The following is a 19,527-nucleotide window of genomic DNA, read 5'->3' on the forward strand; positions in this document are numbered from 1 at the left end:
TCCATGCTGAATTTTGTCAAAAGCTTTTTCTGCATCTATTGAGATGATCATATGGTTTTTATTCTTCAATTTGTTAATACGGTGTATCACATTGATTGATTTGCGTATATTGAAGAATCCTTGCATTCCTGGGATAAACTCCACTTGATCATGGCGTATGATCTTTTTAATGGCCGTTGAATTCTGTTTGCTAGTATTTTGTTGAGGATTTTTGCATCCATGTTCATCAGTGATATTAGCCTGTAGTTTTCTTTCTTTCTGACATCATTGTCTGGTTTTGGTGTCAGGTTGATGGTGGTCTTGTACAATGGGTTTGGACATATTCCTCCCTCTGCTGTATTTTGGGAGAATTTGAGAAAGATAGCTGTTACCTCTTCTCTAAATGTTTGATAGAATTTGCCTGTGAAGCCATTTGGTCTGGGGCTTTGTTGGAAGATTTTGAATCACAATTTCAATCTCAGGGCTTGTGATTGGTCTGTTTACACTTTCTATTTCTTCCTGGTTAAGTCTTGGAAGGTTGTGCTTTTTAAGAATTTGTCCATTTCTTCCAGGTTGTCCATTTTATTAGCATATAGTTGCTTGTAGTAATCTCTCATGATCCTTTGTATTTCTGCAGTGTCACTTGTTAATTCTCCTTTTTCATTTCTAATTCTGTTGAGTCTTCTCCCTTTTTTCTTGATGAATCTGGCTAATGGTTTATCAATTTTGTTTATCTTCTCAAAGAACCAGCTTTTAGTTTTACTGATCTTTGCTATCGTTTCCTTCATTTCTTTTTCATTTATTTCTGATCTGATTTTTATGATTTCTTTCCTTCTGCTAACTTTGGGTATTTTTGTTCTTCTTTCTCTAGTTGCTTTAGGTGTAAAGTAAGGTTGTTTATTTGAGATGTTTCCTGTTTCTTGAGGTAGGGTTGCATTGCTATAAACTTCCCTCTTAGAACTGCTTTTGCTGCATCCCATACGTTTTGGGTAGTTGTGTTTTCATTGTCATTTGTTTCTAGATATTTTTGATTTCCTCTTTGATTTCTTCAGTGATCTCTTGCTTATTAAGTAGTGTATTGTATAGCCTCCATGTGTTTGTATTTTTTAGTTTTCCTATAATTGATATCTAGTCTTATAGAGTTGTGGTCATAAAAGACACTTGATACGATTTCAATTTTCTTAAATTTACCAAGGCTTGATTTGTTACCCAAGATATGATCTATCCTGGAGAAGATTCCATGAGCACTTGAGAAGAAGTGTATTCTGTTGTTTTTGGATGGAATGTCCTATAAATATCAATTAAGCCCATCTTGTTTAATGTGTCATTTAAAGCTTGTGTTTCCTTATTTTCATTTTGGATGATCTGTCCATTGGTGAAAGTGGGGTGTTAAAGTCCCCTACTATTATTGTGTTACTGTCGATTTCCCCTTTTATGGCTGCTAACATGTGCCTTGTGTACTGAAGTGCTCCTACACTGGGTGCATAAATATTTACAATTGTTATATCTTCTTCTTTGGCTGATCCCTTGATCATTATGTAGTGTCCTTCTTTTTCTCTTGTACTAGTTTTTATTTTACTCCATTTTGTGTGATATGAGAATTGCTACTCCCGCTTGCTTGTGATTTCCATTCGCATGGAATATCTTTTTCCATCCGCTCACTTTCAGTCTTATGTGTCCCTAGGTCTGAAGTGGGTCTCTTGTAGACAGCATATATACAGGTCTTGTTTTTTTATCCATTCAGCCAGTCTGTCATTTGGTTGGAGCGTTTAATCCATTTACATTTAAGGTAATTATCAATATGTATGTTCCTATTACCATTTTCTTAATTGTTTTGGGTTTGTTATTGTGGGTCTTTTCCTTCTCTTGTGTTTCCTCCCTAGAGAAGTTCCTTTAGCATTTGTTGTAAAGCTGGTTTGGTGGTGCTGAGTTCTCTTAACTTTTGCTTATCTCTAAAGGTTTTAATTTCTCCATCAAATCTGAATGAGATCCTTGCTGGGTAGAGTAATCTTGCTTGTAGGTTTTTCCCTTTCATCACTTTAAATATGTCCTGCCACACTCTTCTCCTTGCAGAGTTTCTGCTGAAAGATCAGCTGTTAACCTTATGGGGATTCCCTTGTATGTTAATTGTTGATTTTCCCTTGCTGCTTTCAATATTTTTTCTTTGTATTTAATTTTTGACAGTGTGATTAATATGTGTCTTGGCGTGTTTCTCCTTGGATTTATCCTGTATGGGACTCTCTGTGCTTCCTGGACCTGACTATTTCCTTTCCCATATTAGGGAAGTTTTCAACTATGACCTCTTCAAATATTTTCTTAGTCCCTTTCTCTTTCTCTTCTTCTTCTGGGACCCCTACAATTCGAAAGTTGGTGCATTTAATGTTGTTCCAGAGGTCTCTGAGACTGTCCTCAATTGTTTTCATTCTTTTTTCTTTATTCTTCTCTGTGATAGTTTTTTCTACCATTTTATCTTCCAGGTCACTTATCCGTTCTTCTGCCTCAGTTATTCTGCTATTGATTCCTTCTAGAGGATTTTTAATTTCATTTATTGTGTTGTTCATCATTCTTTGTTTGCTCTTTAGTTCTTCTAGGTCCTTGTTAAACGTTTCTTGGATTTTCTCCATTCTATTTCCAAGATTTTGGATCATTTTTACTATCATTACTCTGAATTCTTTTTCAGGTAGACTGCCTATTTCCTCTTCATTTGTTTGGTCTGGGGTTTTTTACCTTGCTCCTTCATCTGCTATGGTTTCTCTGTCTTCTCATTTTGCTTAACTTATTGCATTTGAGGTCTCCTTTTTGCAGGCTGTACGTTTGTAGTTCCCGTTGTTTTTGCTGTCTACCCCCCGTGGGTAAGGTTAGTTCAGTGGGTTGTGTAAGCTTCCTGGTGGAGGGGACTGGTGCCTGTGTTCTGGTGGATGAGAGCTGGATCTTGTCTTTCTGGTGGGCAGGACCATGTCCGGTGGTGTGTTTTGCAGTGTCTGTGAACTTATTATGATTTTAGGCAGCCTCTCTGCTAATGGGTGGGGTTGTGTTTCTGTCTTGCTAGTTGTTTGGCATGGCTTGTCCAGCACTGGAGCTTGCTGGTCGTTGAGTGGGGCTAGGTCTTAGCGTTGACATGGAGATCTCTGGGAGATTTCTCACTGACTGGTATTACCTGGGACCAGTAGGTCTCTGGTGGACCAATGTCCTGAACTCGGCTCTCCCACCTCAGAGGCTCAGGCCTGACACTTGGTCGGAGCACCAAGACCCTGTCAGCCACATGGCTCTATAACTCTGTCCAGTGTAGTTTTTGCTTTGATAATTCTTATCCACATGGAAAATGAAATACATCCCACAGGATTCGACTGGAGGTGTCACTCGCGCAAGTCACAAGTCTCAAGTGATGCACTTTGGCAGGAGTATCACGCAAATGATGCCGTGTTCTTCCTGTTGCATCCTATTGGGGGGTGCACAATTTCAATTTGTTGCATTCCTTGTGATGTTAACTTTGTTTACTTGATTCATTTGATGAAGATGGTCTCTGCCAGATTTCCTAGTACTCAGAATCTAAGATCCAGTTGCTAAGTGGGTTCCTTGCTTTGGGATGTTACAGTCCCTCTCAGTGGATAAACCTGAGATGATGGTGGCTTGGACGAGGGTGGCAGAGGTGGTAAGAAGTGGGGGATTCTGGGGAATTCCCTGATGGTCCTGTGGTTAAGACTCTAAGCTTTCAGTCCCGAGGGTAGAGGTGTGATACCTGGCCAGGTAACTAGAGGCTCTTGGGAAGAACCTGCTTCTTAACTCATTAAGGTTGTTGGCAGAATCCAGTTTCTTCTGGCTATGGCTCCAAGGTCCTGTTTCCTGGCTGGCTGGGAGCTCGGAGCTGCTCTCTGTTCCTACAGGCTTCCTGGACTTCTTTTTGTGTACCCCCAAACTCCTCACGCCTCAGTATCATTTCTTGAGTATTCATTGCATGCCAGTGAACATACTCACATTTTACATGTGTCATCTCATTTAATTCTGACAACACTATGAGATATTACTGTTATTACTCCCATTTTACAGATGAGAAAATCAAGGCTTAAAGCATTTAAGTAACCTGTCCAAGGTCACTCAGCTAACAGAGCAGAAGTCTGAACTTAGGTCAGTCTGACCAGAATTTATACCCCGAGCAATCATGCTATGTACCATCCCTGGAGATACTCACTGTGACTGACGTCTGTTTGCGAGATGTTTCAGAGGAGGTTCAAGGGCTGAATGGACTAGTTAGATGATTTTTAAAGCTAGTTTTGGACATTCCACTTGCCTATTCATTCATGCATTTGTTGAGAACTACTGTTGTAAAGTGTGATGCAAGACAAGTAAGACGCTGGGCATAAATTAAAAAATGAACTCACAGAATAGGGAAAGAGGCAGGTGTACATTTGCATATGACTAAACAAGGCAGGATGAAAAGCAAAGCACCTGAGGGTGGCTGGGCATGGCACCCTGAAGCCTGAATTTGTAAAAAGGCTACCTTGTAAACCCCACCTCGGTGGTAGATTTAGAGCAGGAAATCCTACCCAGATCCAGGGAAAGCAGAGTAGGCCAGATTTAAACCCCATGTCAGGAGGATGACTCAAAGATTCCTTGAGATAGATTCTTGGAGAGAATCTATGACCTTTTTTTTTTTTTTTTTTTTTTTTAACCAGCCAGTGGGAACCTGGGGAAGATTCTTCAACAGAATCAACAGGTAAATAAAGTTGAGCAGTAATGAAGGAAGTTAGATTTATCAGCAGTAGAATAATCAGAGAAAAACTGGAGGGAGGAATCTCACTTTGCTGTAGTCCAGATATGAGATAACAAAGGAGTGAACCATGGAAGGAATAGAATGAAGGGGAAAAAAGGAACAGATCAAAGTTAAATTGATGAGACTAGACTCCTTATGGGATATGGGTGACAAGGGAAGTGTAAATAAAAATCAAAACTCAATATTCAAGCTTGAGAAGAGGGAAGTTAAAGAGATGGAAAAGGAGGTTTTTTTAGTAGTATAGACAACATTGATTTAGTTTGAGTTTGAGGTGCTGAACACTGTTACCTGGTCATCCTAATGAAAATATTCTACAGACAACTAAAAATACACTCTTAGAACTTTGGAATTGGGTCAAGGTCAGAGGTTTAGCATTGGAAGTCATTTACATCCTTATACCACTCCTGCTATTGCTTGTAGAACAGCAACGTCAAAAATTCCTGGGAGGTTTTAGAAATGCACAATCTCAGGCTATTCCTAAGGACTGTGGAATCAGAACCCACATTTTAACAATATCTCCCACATGATTTGCAAGTACGTCAAAGTTCAATATCTCCCACATGATTTGCAAGTATGTCAAACTTTGAGAATCACTGTTCTATATAGAGGTGATAGAGACATGGCTTATAGCTGAGATAAGGAGGATACATAGGTGGACATCCAAGGATATATCTCTATTCCACATTTGAGAGACAGGACAACAAGTAAGCAAAACATAAGAGGAAGAGGGTAAGAGGAAAATCGAAATAAAAATTTCAAAGGAAGAAAGAATTCAAGAATGGGAGGATGGCCAAAATTCCCACAAAGAGGTTTAAAAGGATAAGAACTGAGAAAACTCTACTGGATCTAGCAATTAATTGCTAGATCACCAAGAGAAGTTTCAGTGGAATGGTAAAAAGAGGACCGAAGCCAGTGAAAGAGAATAAAGACTGTGAGTGTGGTAGAGAAGTCAAGAATATGAGAGCACATTAATCTGATAAGTTTTGGAATTAAGAGAAGAGTCTGAAAAGTAGCCTAGAAGATATAACACAGTCAACAGAAGATGTTGTTTGGGAGTAGGGAAATCTTGAGCATGTTTGTAAGCAAGAGGCAGGGCACCAATATCAGTAAAGAGGCAAATGTAAAAGATCAAAGGCTTATGGAATATGGAAGCGACCAGATGATGAGCACTGTCTGAAGTCAGAAACATGTTCCTTGGTAAGAACAGAAGAGAGTTAAAACTAAATGTGGGATGAAGAAACAGTGAGCTGACGGCAAATAGCCTAAATTTTCTTCAGTATTGCAGAAACCAGGATGGATTGGGATACGAAAAGAGTCAGGGTCAGTAGCCAGGATGCTATTCCCAGGATGCAGGGTAAGGTAAGGAGTGTCTGGATTGGAATCATTGACATGGAAATGGAGAAGCAGAAGATAAAGATACTAATATGGGTACTTCTCAAAGGCAAAACCAATGTAACTCAGAGCCTCAATACCTATAGGAAATGAAGAATTTAAAGATTCATGAAGTTTCAAATTATGGAGAGTGAAAGAATTATGATACTTCAGAAAGTAATAGGGGAACTGATATTTCAAGAGAAAAGTATGAGTTCAATTTTGTTCTACGTTTGAAGTAATGGTAAGGCATAAAAGTGAAAATGCTAACATTTTACTGTTTATTCATTCAGTATAAATTTACTGAAGGCCTACTATGTGCCAGATGCTGGCCCGGGGACTGAGGAAACAATGGTGGATTAAGATACCCACGGTCCCTATCCTCACAGAGCTTAAAATTTACATGGCAAGACAAATGGGTAACAAGGCATTGGGCTAAATCAAGTGAGAATTTCCAGACATCAAAAATATTCACTTCTTAACAACTTGGGATAAAGAAAAAAAAAAAAGGCAAGAGTCAGCCCGGGACCAGCCAAAAAGGAGGGCCCTCACTGTACATTAAGAGCAAGTAAGTACAATGTGAACGTGTTAGAAAATGTGAAAAGAAAATTCTAAAAGAATCATAAAGCTTTAATAAGTTGGCAAAGGAGTGAGAACTAAGGCAATCTTGAACACTTTAACAAGCTGGAAACATGGGAAGGAAAAAATATGCTATTAATGGTGAAATAAATTGTGGTTTTAACTCTTCATCTGGGCCAATCTGGAAAGCTTTCTTTTGACCTTAGATATATTGAGGACAAACATGTACATTCTTCCTTTCAAAGCCCATTAAGAATAAAAACTGTAAATTAGGTACATCTACTCTCCAAAGAATGTGAACTCAGAAAAGGCTCTAAAAACATGGGAGAACCATATGGACCCTATGCAAATAGGAATGGAAACATACAACCAAGGATAAAGTGACTCATTAATGTTTCGAAGCTTAAAACAAATAAAACAGAAAACAGAGGTTTTCTCATTAGAAACTCACCATACGAGAGCTTTGATATATAAAGTCAAAAGTCAAAGTATAGGGGCTTCCCTGGTGGTGCAGTGGTTGAGAGTCTGCCTGCCAATACAGGGGACACGGGTTCGAGCCCTGGTCTGGGAAGATCCCACATGCCGCGGAGCAACTAGACCCATGAGCCACAACAACTGAGCCTGCGCGTCTGGAGCTTGTGCTCCGCAACAAGAGAGGCCGCGACAGTGAGAGGCCTGCGCACCGCAATGAAGAGTGGCCCCCGCTCGCCACAACTAGAGAAAGCCCTCACACAGAAACGAAGATCCAACACAGCCAAAAATGAATAAATAAATAAAATGTAAAAAAAGTCAAAGTATAATGTAAAGAAACCTTTCCAATAACTTGCACTTGCATAGTAATATGCAAATTACTAAACGATGCTATACAAACCAATGTGAAATGATTCTGTTTTAAAAAAAAACAGACTTTACACATAGTGCCAAATATTAGAGTTAAATGGATTAAAATTACATCAGTTGATGTTCCTGTAGCAAGCCAAGGGCATTCAGATTTCAACAGTTTTGTCAGAATATGCTCCTGAAGGAAAACTTGAGCTGTACTAATCTTCTAATTTTCAAGGAGGAATCATTCCCTGTAACTATTATTGCTTACTCTAACCTACTGGATTAATCTAAATTCTAAACAATACCATCTACCTAATCATATGAGGGTGGATTTCTCCAATTCTGCATCTAAGTACACCAATTGAGTTGTTCTGGTGGATTTATTTGGGTGCTTATAATATGTACAGTATTTCCAGAGCTTTTAAATAAGGACTATTATTTTTTCTCAAATGTCAGCTCTTTATTAACTGTTCTAACTAGGGAGAAAGGAGGGATGGGTAAATAAAATTCACAAGGACTCCAAATGCTTCTTTTTGTCATTACCATTTAATTCTTCCCCTTTAGTCATGTCCTAACAATTCCCTATTTCTGTCAGGGATACTTTGATCCTCCCACATACTCACGTTTGAAACTTGGCAAGCATCTTGACATGTTATTATTGAATCTTTTAAAAAACTTCATTCTAGGTAGAATTATTTATTTTAAATATTGTGATTTGATGGGCATGACTCCATCTATTTGATGAGAAGAGCAGAGCCAGGGTGTATGGGCAAGGGGATGAGAGGGTGAGGTACACACATTGTCTGAGTAGCTTGGGGCCTTCAAGTCAATTGCCTTGGATAAAATTCTAACTCTATTCCTACCTTCTGTTACTGTTCCTCTACCTTCTTCATATTCATGAAGAAGGGCAACTGTTCCTCTACCTTCTTCATATTCATTATCTCCTTGTGCTGTCAAACCATGGCAACCTCTATCAATTAGAATCAATCATCAGATAAGTCGTTTCATGGAGGGGTCAGCAGAACCAAGTGAAATTGAAGAAAAGGCTTGAGGACAGGGGAGGAAATCGTATCCAAATCCTGCTATATGAATTTGCAAGTTACTGAACCTCATGGATTTATCAAGCAAGTTGAGTAACCATTAAAATCAGCTACATTTTGTTACAAGAGTATAAGGTCTCCATCCTTCCCTTCTACCCTTCCTGCCCATCCCCTCCCCTCCCTTCTTTGTTTTCCTTCTTTCTTTCTTAGTAAGAGACTAAAAAAAGGAAAAGAAAGCAACCCTTAAGTGTTTGTTTTCTCAGCACTGGCACCCTGTGAACCCATTAGAAACTGAAGTTATCACAAGAAAGAAAGTTCTTTCAAGAGTCCATTTCCAAACAAAGTAAGTTATGGGTTTAGTAGTGGTTGAAATAAGGAATAGTTCAGATTCTTTGAAACAGCTCAAAATTACTTTTCAAAAAATTTAGTTTTGGCCTATCTTCTACATACTTTTCCCAAGAATTTCTTCCTTCAGAACTATGGACATGTGAAAGAAAATTTTTTTCTTTCTTAGTTTAGACTTCTTAATCAAAGTCATATGAAAGGTACTTCTGAGAACTTACAAACATTTTAAAGCTCTTTCTTTTCTGTTCAATTAAGACAAATAAAAAGAAATAAAGCACTATAAAAAATAGATATAAAGCAAAAAAAGTACATGAAAATGTTTTCGATATCTTTAGTACAAGGGAAATACATATTAAAATGGTAATGAGATACGACTACACTAGAATAGCTAAAATGACACAAAATGCTGGTGCAGATGTGGAGCAACCAGAACTCCCATATACTGCTTGTGGGAATTTAAATGGAAAAATTAGGCCCAAAAAAAAATCAAATATACATCTTCCCTGTGACATAGCAATTCTACTTTTAGGTATTGATCTAAGAGAAATTAAAAGATATATCTACAAGTCTTATACAAAAATGTTTATAAAATTTAATTCAAAATAACCAAAAAACAAGACACAATTCAGGTGTCCACCGTCAAGAAAATGGATCAATAAATTCTGAAATATTCACATAATGGAATACTACTCAGGAATAAAAAAAGAATGAACTATTTATACTTGCAATGTCATGAATGAATCTCAAAAAACATGCTGAATAAATAAGATAGACACAAAAAGAGAACATACTTTATGATTCTGTTTATATGGAATTCTAGAGTGGCCAACTCTAGTACTTTCTGGAGTAATGAAAATGTTTTATGTCTTGATGGGGTGTACAGTACATGGTTACACACCATTTTTTGTAATTGATTAAACTGTACACCTAAGATCTGTGCATTTTACTAGGTTTAAATTATTCCTCAATAACAAAGTTTTTTATGTAAAAAAGTAATGAAACAAATCTTAAACATTTAAGTCACTTTGAGTATTTAAAATTAAAAAAAATCTTCTAAAATAAAAACTCCTTGGTTGAAGCTTGAAAATTTTGATTGTCAGATGCAAAGTTTTGAATTTTGAAGCTACTGTAGTAAATACTTATGAAAAGCAAATATGATCTTATACCCAGTTTAGAATCATGGTTCAGCATTTATACAGTGCCCAGCACATAGACAATGCCAACTACATATGCTGGATGGATGAATGGCAGTAATTTAAAAATAAACTTAGGTTTTTCTTATTTTGTTCTGCCAAAGAAGATGGTAGCTTCATTTCCAACTGTGCTTTTCCTTGACCTACATTTCTCCATGTGTTCCTCCCTCTAGTTTTCTAAGTCAATGATCCCTAAGCTTAGGTGAAGTTTCTGATTCAGTAGGTCTGGAGACCTGAGAATTTCCATTTTTTATAATTTCCCAAGTGATGTTTATTGAGGCTGATGCTGCTTAGTTTAGGGACCACACTGAGAGAACTACTGTTTTAGCACTTCGTCAACTGACAGATCAAAGATACATCGTTTTCAAACCAAAGATGAAGCTTTGCAATTTTTAACAGTCTCTACTAAGTGCTTTCAACCTCATCCTCTGATTTTTTTTTTTTTACACTTATCACTGATAACCCCACTTGCTATTTGGCTTATTTTCCTTTCTAGTTTTTTCTTCAGAAAGAAAAAAAATACTTGCATGTGTTTTCTATTCAGATAGGTGATAACTCCCTGAAGGGTAGGGATCCTGACTAATGTATCTTCATTCCCCTCACACCTAGATCAGGCTCTACAGCTAATAGCTGATCTGTAAATACTGATGCTCCTGCCATTTACACATTCTTCTAAAGCATGTGCAGATACTATTGAAAGCAAGTGCCAATTTTCAGATGAAAAACAAAATTTTCCATAATGGTGAACTACCTGTCATTGGGACAGTGACTTGGCAATGTCCAGTCATGGTGAGGGTTGATGAGGAAGCCCCAGGACAGGAAGACTGAGCTTGGTGTCAGAGTGCCAACCACCAGCTGGAGAGGTTTGCGAGATCGTGCTTTACCTGCGGAGGTAACAGACAGGTTAATTCTCGTTAATATTTAGTGTATTTTCTTTTTTAAAAATAATTTTTAAAATATTTATTTATTTGGCTGCACTGGGTCTTAGTTGAGGCATGCGGGATCCTTAGTTGAGGCATGCAAACTCTTAGTTGTGGCATGTGGGACCTAGTTCCCTGACCAGGGATCGAACTGGGGTCCCCTGGAGTGCAGAGTCTCAGCCACTGGACCACCAGGGAAGTGCTTTATGATTTGGGTAAAATAGACAAAGGTAATTTAGCAAGAGATGAAGAATGTGAAAGCATTAAGTTCCTTTTCTTTTTATATAGTGCACAAATATTAATAATGGTTTGCCCATGAATTTAAGCAGGAATCAAATGAAATACCCTTTTGAGATTTATGTGTGTGTGTGTGTGTGTGTGTGTGTGTGTGTGTGTGTGTACACATATAAACTATATACATTCCTAGTTTTTATTTTCTTGTGAGTCAGGGATGAATATGGAGGTCTTGGCTATTATCAATGAAATAAACACACACACATATAGGCATATATATACATATATATATGTATATATATATATATACACTCAATTTTCTTTTACAGACAAAATAAATTATGCTTTTTTTTTCCCCTGGGACTGTGAATTAGTGTGAAATAACACTTTAGAAAAGAAAGCTTACCGTGTAGGTTGCAGGTTATAGTCTTTTTTTAAAAAAACTATTTGGAAGTGTAAAATCCCTTGTGAGACCATTGTAATAGCCTTTTTTTTTTTTTTTTTTTTACAGTGAGTATCTAAATGGAAAAGGTGCACACATTTTTAATACTGCTGGAAGAGTACGAATAATACAGGAAGCACAGTTATTCTGATAAGACTAACTGGATTGGGGCAATGCTAAGAGTGATGCTGATATACCATTCTATATTCTTTTCAAGTATGTGGTGGGGGTGCAGACATTTGTTTTTTCAAAAATATTTGAAATTGCAGGCATGGGAGGAGAGTGAAAAAGAGGAGGGAAGTTTTTCAACCATGGAAACCAACACTGGCTCATAAAAGAAATCAGGGTACAATCTAATTGGATTAATTAAAAATCCAATGGGACCTAATAAAATTATGCAGCACTAATGTAAAACATATATGCTTTGTATTTCCATTAATTCTCTTTTTCATTTCATGATACTACGTATATTTGCTATAAAAAGAAATTTTATCTTCATCTACTGTAGTGTGAGCCAAACAGCAAAATGGCCTGTGACCTTTAGAAGGTGGGTAGGAGGGTACCCCTTGTATGAGCTTAGCTAAGGTTATCTGAACCAAACACCCTTGAAAATTGTGCCATGACTGTTGCTTCTGTCAGATTTAAGTTGTATAAGTTGTTATTCTAGCGGAAAAGCCCTCTGAAACAAGAATATACACAACCTAGTGGTGGAAAGTTACTTCGCTGTGACATAGATGAATTTTTAAAAGATATCTTAAATAATTTTCAAAGATGGTTATTGTTTAATTACTTGCAAACATGCAACTACACTTCTCTGAAAATCTGTCCAGATCCACCTGCAACAGTACCTTATCTATGATTCAAAGGGTTCAAGTTTGGCCCCCAAGGAGGGCAGATTAGAATCTGAGATAAAGGTGGGGGACACGGGTAGTTTGAAAAAGCCCTGAGGTGATTCTGATAAGTCTTTTTCCACCCCTGCGTTGATTTTCACTCACTCACCTAACACAGCTGTCTCATTTTATAGATGAAAAACAAGGCCCAGAGTAGTTTCAAGGTTGTCCAAGGTTAAGATTCAAATCCAGGTCTCCTGAATTATAATCTACTTTTCTTTTTACTATATCACTGGCTTAGCTCACAATGTATGAAGATAATGCCACTTAGAGAAAAAAGGTACATTTTTCTTTCCCCAAGGAACCTAAGGTTTACATGACTATCAAATAATTATTTCACTAAGTTTGGATCTTACTTTAAAAATGATTAAATAATTAAAATTTATGTGGCAGATACAAATATAAAATGAATGGAAGCTAATCCATGACTCATTACATCACTCTTAAATGCAGATTATAAAAACAAAAATTATATCTGTTGCCTGAAAGGAAAGGTGGGGTATTATATCCTGAGTGGGATGAAACAATTTCCTGTGTTGGTCATCATACTGAAAAATAATCTCTAAGGCCAGCGTCACAGAAGCCCCCAAATGAAACGAAGTTATAAAATGCTATTAAGTTGTAATCACTCTCTTGATCTTCCTTACTTCTTTTTGTATATTTGTTTTATAATCATATTAAGAAAAAGTTCAGTGACTATGAAGCCAGAATCCCATAAAACCATACTCATGCTTCCTGACTTTATTGTTAAATATTCTGAAATAGAATCTTGAAATACTGATGAGAGTACATTTCTTTTCAAGTGTATGGAAAGCTGCCTGGACGACTACCATTAGTAAGTTGTAAGTACTGACTGAAATTTTCCTTGCACTTTGGGATAATATAAGAGGTCAAGGAAAAGGATCTGTATTTCTCAAAATACTTGACCATTTATTGCTTCTCTAAAAAGAAAAGGAAACCAACAGAAGGAGGGGAGGGGATAGTGGCAACTGATTTCTGGTAACCAGGCATGGCTAATACACCTAGGAGACAGAATACAGAGCTACAAAGGGCGCCTTTGCTCAGTGTATGTGAATATCTGTACGCTCCCCCAACCTTTCTCATCCCTTTAAGAAAGATCCTTTTTTCTGTGTGGCAACCAGAGTACTGTAAAAGACAAATATGATTAGGAAATAATTATTTTGAGAACAGTTCATATTAGAACATGAAAAAGAAAAGAAAAGTACTATGATCAACTTTATCTAGAGTAGTAAGATGTGACATCAGATGTTAAAAGCATATTTATAGTTCTATCAGTCCTTCGTAATAGCAACGGCTTCCTTATTTGATCTGAGAAGAAATTTTAGCAGTGAAATTGGGACAACACAGGATTTTTTTGGGGGGGCTGCGTTGGGTCTTCGTTGCTGCGTGCGGGCTTTCTCTAGTTGTGGCGAGTGGGGGCTACTCTTCGTTGTGCTATGCAGTGTTCTCATTGTGGTGGCTTCTCTTGTTGCGGAGCATGGGCTCTAGGCACGCGGGCTTCAGTAGTTGTGGCACATGGGCTCAGTAGTTGTGGCCCATGGGCTCAGTAGTTGTGGCCCATGGGCTCTAGGATGTGTGGGCTCAGTAGTTGTGGCGCGCGGGCTTAGTTGCTCCGCAGCATGTGGGATCTTCCTGGACCAGGGATCGAACCCATGTCCCCTACATTGGCGGGCAGAACGGCCCCATCAGGGAAGTCCCGGGACAACATAGGATTTTAATCTTCCTTAGTCATGCAGAAATGTTTCTACTTTTTTATACATATGGTATCTACTTTCCTGTTTTAAGTCTCCCTAGCCCTGGGAAGATGGGTGTTGCACTGCTGTTTTATGAAAGAAGTCCTATTTTCTATGTTTGACTAAATACAAGAGATTTAGAAGGAAGAGGTGTAAATAAAATCCAAGTTCCAACCCATTTAACACACACGTAAATGAGTTATGCTTTTGAAATGTCAACAGTTTCCTTCAGCAAAGGTTAGACATCAAATTTTGCCCTAAAAAATCTGAAAGGCACAAGAGCGGGCTTTAGTTCACACATTACAAAATAGAGACAGGCCAACAGGAGTTAACTCTAAATGAGCACTTGCTCTGGGCCAGGCCTGTCCTACGTGTTGCGTATTTGTGGACTCATTTAATCCTCATGCAGACCCTACCATACGTCAGAATGGAGGCACAGAGAGGTTCAATAATTTGCCTCAATCCCTGCAGTTTGTATGTGGTGAGGCTGGAAAAGACCCCAAGAGCCTCTCCCACCAGGCTATGCTACTCCCCAGGCAGGGTTGCGTTGACGGGGGTCTGCTGGGCATGGTACATCTTCTAACCTATATTCCTGAGACAGCCCCAAGCCACGTGGTCTTTGTGGGTAGAAAAGAGACGAAAAGGCATGCTTTAAAGTTAATTAAAAAAAAAAAATCAACAAAAATACCTGAGCATGACTTCTTTTGGCTGGGAGGAGGAGCGGGCCGCACGACTATCAGATATTTAGGCTCAGCATCTGGAAACAGTAACATTATTTATCAGTAAGATTCTTTGCGAACAGAGTTCATGACAGCAAACCCATTCCTGACTCAGTGTTCCCAGCTTTAGTCAGCTTTAGTCATCGTAACCACAGCACGGGTGGGTGAGAGGGTCCAGGAATTCAGAAAGTTCAAATTTCTCGGGATAGTCCAGGCCATTAAGTTTTTAAAATGAAAATTAAATCCAGATTTTCAAAACCCCATGGACAGGAGTCAGGGAGAAGTCTTAAAAGAATTATGCTAGACACAGATTTCATGCCACATTTTCATCAGTCCTTTTCTCTGAGAAGAGACTTTTTTAAAAATCAGATCATATTTCTTTTGTTATCCTACTCCTCACAGAGGGTCAGTCTGGTGCTTCAAAGTCAGAGAAGGAAAATCATACTTGTGCAGGACACAAGAGTCTCACCTGTTGAATGATCTGAAATTGCTCACTTTCTTGGGAATCTGAATATTCATAACATCCTACCTATTTTTTTATCCTGTTTGCATTTCAGTCTGTTATCACATCCAATCAATCATTTTCATGAACAATTTTTAAACAAAATCACAATTTAAGTTGGTATAATTTTCACCTAAAATATACCAATGGAAAATAGAGAATCTCTTTTAAAAAGATTTAGGTTTTATGAGGGAAATCTGTGGGCTGGTATCTTGATAATTTTAAGGTTCACAGGTGTCTGTATTCATCAAAACATTGAATAGTAATGACAAGGTCCTACTGTATAGCCCAGGGAACTATATTCAATATCCTGTGATAAACATAATGGGAAAGAATATGAACAAGAATACGTGTATGTATAACTGAGTGACTTTACTGTACAGCAGAAATTAAACACAACATTGTAAATCAAATACACTTCAATAAATTTTAGCAACCTAAAAGTATAAAAATTAAAATGTAGACAGTAAAAATAAAAATTAAAATATCTAGTTTTTAAATAAAATGATATTTAGACAATCAATATGTGTTAACTCAATCAGGGGCTGATAATTTATCAAAGTTTTTAAAATTGATGTTTTCAAGAGGAATGGTTGGGGCTTCCCTGGTGGCGCAGTGGTTGAGAGTCCGCCTGCCGATGCATGCAGGGGACACGGGTTTGTGCCCTGGTCCGGGAAGATCCCATATGCCGTGGAGCGGCTAGGCCCGTGAGCCATGGCCACTGAGCCTGCACGTCCAGAGCCTGTGCTCCACAACGGGAGAGGCCACAACAGTGAGAGGCCCATGTACCGCAAAAAAAAAAAAAAAAAAAAAAAAAGAGGAATGGTTGGTCTATACACAGTGTATAAATAAGCCAAATACACTCTGGGCATATACAATAGCATTTTATAAGCAGCTCTATTGGATTAATCAATTGATTGATGGGTATTATCTACAATATTTCTTCAGTAACTCTGGATCCTGGAACTCATTCTACACCACACTTCATCCGGATGCTGTAGTCAATCGCAGTTCACTCCTACTTGCTCAGACGGAGCTCATGTCTTTGTTTTCTTTCAAATATCTCCCCTCCATGTGTTTGAAGCCCAAGGCTTTATGGGGCTGACCTCATTCTCAGCCAGAGACAACCTGGCCTTCAACCATGTTTAATGACTCAAGCCTTTGTCTTTTTCCTGGACACCTCACCAGGCCCTATTTGCTATAACCTGCTGCAGTAATTACCACTGCAAAAGATAAACCAGGTAACCTCTTGAATTGACCTCAGAGCTTTGGCTCATTGATTGTATTGGTGCCTAATAACCAAAATACAGATAGAGGAGCGTTCGCTGTGTTTCAGTCTCATGTATTTGAAAGCATATCTTGCTTAGTGGAGCTTATATAAGGAAAAGCTCAACTTAAATCAAGTTCTGTAGTAACAATATAATAACCATTTCCTGATTTTATTTGGGATATAGAGCAATATAGGTATTAAGAAACTACTGTGTGTTGAGTACTTCCTATGTGCTGGATACATTATATTCATAATTTAGTTACTCCTCATGGCAATCCTACCTGACAAGAACTATTCTCATCCCAATTTGTAGATGAGGTCACTGAGGCAGGGTCAGCCTCATGGGCAGCATGTGCAGTCACATGGGCCCCATGTTCAGAAGGGTCCCACGCTTGGTTTAATATCCTGCTGTCACCATCATGAAACTCTTAATACTTTTATCTTTGAATTCATGTTTTATAAGGGCTGTCCAATGGGATAATGGAGCATGAGTGTGAGCAGAGCAGATGAGAACAATAATGCATGTCTGCACTTCCTTCCATCCATGTATAGCATTCTAGGTACCCATTAGCATAGCATTCCAAAGGGCCCATGTCGTGTGGGAGTCCAGTAAGACTCAAAGGTCAAATAAGGTAAGCGTATTACATCTACCACTGAGTAAGGGTCTGTGGAAGGGAAACTGACAGCCCTGTGAGGTCACACTTCCATTTGAACCAGAACTTGCTTCAAATGCAGAAAGAAGGCAACAGCATTTTAAGAAACAAAAATGACCAAAGAATCCTATCATGTCCTTTCTTATTCATGTTCCTTTCCTGTATTAGCCAGACACTGACGCTGAAAATTAGGACACAGAGGGAAAGGAAAAGCTAGAGAAACCCCTGCTTCCTTTTGTTTTCAGTTCTCCCTCACTCGTGAGTAAGTGGAAGGCAGAGGGTATTAGTAGAATGAGCAAGCATCAAAAAGTTGAGTTCTGTGCATTTCCACTAGTGTGGCAAGAATAAAGTACGTATGCATGAACTACAAAATACAAATTGTGTCATTTTAGTGATTCTGCTTAGGACTTAAAGGATCTTACATTTGCATTTAAAACTAGCACTGCACAATATAAGAAATACTAATAATTTACTCGTCATTTTTCTTTACTTAAATGACCTTAAATAGCAAATAAAAGAGCACCATGACAAGTTGAGAAACTGGAAAAAACTTTATATTTTAGTACCTTTAATGACATTTTTTTCCCGGTTTTTGAGCCATGGACCCTGTGTTTTTACTTTGCACTTGGCCCTGCAAATTATGTAGCTCTTAATCTTGTCCCCAAAATGCCCTTTTAATAAGTCTCTGGAACTCACTTCTAGAAAACAAAGCTAAATCCCATTTTTCTTAAATTGTTCTCATTGTGGCAGAGTAGAGTTAGCCTTTTATTTCCTTCCTTGATACACGTTAATTCAACTATACCTCAGTGGTTTTTTTTTTAAAAAAAAAAGGCCTGAAATACTAGAAAAATAACACACATAGAAGCTAAAGACAGTGCCATGATCTGAGACATATGTTACATGTTACATGAGCAATTTAAACGTAATTTTTGTTATGATCACAGTTGTTCTGCATAGAGCATAGGCTGTTACAGCCAATTACAAATTGGAACAGATGTCGGGACTTGGGTGCATATGCTGGCTCTCACTCTCATTAAAAACTTCCAAATTCACGCATTTCAGTAGTCTTTATGTTCAGTTGGGAACACAGACGTGGAAAAATAGAACAACTGAAAAACAAGATTTCTATTTCTGTTCTGCACTATGAAATTCTTTGTGGATTTGTAGCAGTCTGGAAATATATACACTGTAGCCTGATCAGAAATTTTGGCAACACATGCCAAAATCAACTACTTTTTAGAGAATGTGTATTATTAAGAAATTTTAAGAAAATGTATAGAATGCAGTTACCTTGACAATTTTTCCATTCCTGACAATGTTGCAGACTAATTAAATCTAATTTGCTTCATATTTTGAATGCCCTGTGGTGGAGGATACAGACAGCTTCCTGTTTAAGGAAATCTACTATTGAAATTCTTTATAAAGTCCTAGATTTTTTGGTAACACAAATAATCTTCCCATACTCGCTCTGCTCAAAAAATCCTAATTCTCACATTTTTGTTAGGGGACATTTGCATTGCAAGCCACACTACTTCAGGATGGTGTCGTAGTGAGGTTTTTTCTCCTTTTCCTGCCATGCGAGTTTCCACAAAAGAAACAAAATAAGCCAGGATGATCCTAAAGGAAATCAGGTAAGGGACCCGAACAAACAAAATAATGTACTTTACCCCTGTCATCTTTTTAACAGTTTGGTTTCATCAAAGACTAAATTTCTGGGTAAGAGCATGGACCCTGGAGCCTGCACTCAAATCCTGCTCAGCTAGTCGCTAGTACAAGGAAAAATACTTAACATCAGTGCACCTAGTTCCTCACATGCAAAATTGAAAACTCATAGTACCTGGGCTCATAGGGGTTTTAGTAATGATTATTCGCAGAAAGTGCTAATTTAATGTTAGCAATCATAATGATGATTTCTTAAAAGCAGAATTTTGTGTCCTAAGAGCCCTGAGGACATATTTTAAAAAGAAAATGTTCAAAGCCGTTTTTGTTTTGTTTTTTTAAAGAAGATGTTGGTGGTAGGAGTTTATTAATTAATTAATT

General features: G+C 37.9%; 1 protein-coding gene across 6 annotated transcripts in view; it reads right to left on the reverse strand.

Annotated features, from left to right (window-relative positions):
• The window catches only part of ABI3BP (ABI family member 3 binding protein), a 258,654-nt gene that overhangs the window by 155,270 nt on the left and 83,857 nt on the right, over positions 1-19,527 (reverse strand). For all 6 annotated transcript variants that reach the window (XM_060010562.1, XM_060010560.1, XM_060010563.1 and 3 more), the window contains exons 3-4: positions 15,032-15,100; positions 10,855-10,987 (exon numbers count right to left, since the gene is read on the reverse strand). In XM_060010562.1, coding sequence (XP_059866545.1) covers positions 10,855-10,987; positions 15,032-15,100 — 202 coding nt within the window. The remainder of the gene's footprint in view (positions 1-10,854; positions 10,988-15,031; positions 15,101-19,527) is intronic.

The sequence above is a fragment of the Delphinus delphis genome, chromosome 4 (genome assembly GCF_949987515.2).
Source record: "Delphinus delphis chromosome 4, mDelDel1.2, whole genome shotgun sequence".
Taxonomy (NCBI): Eukaryota; Metazoa; Chordata; class Mammalia; order Artiodactyla; family Delphinidae; genus Delphinus; species Delphinus delphis.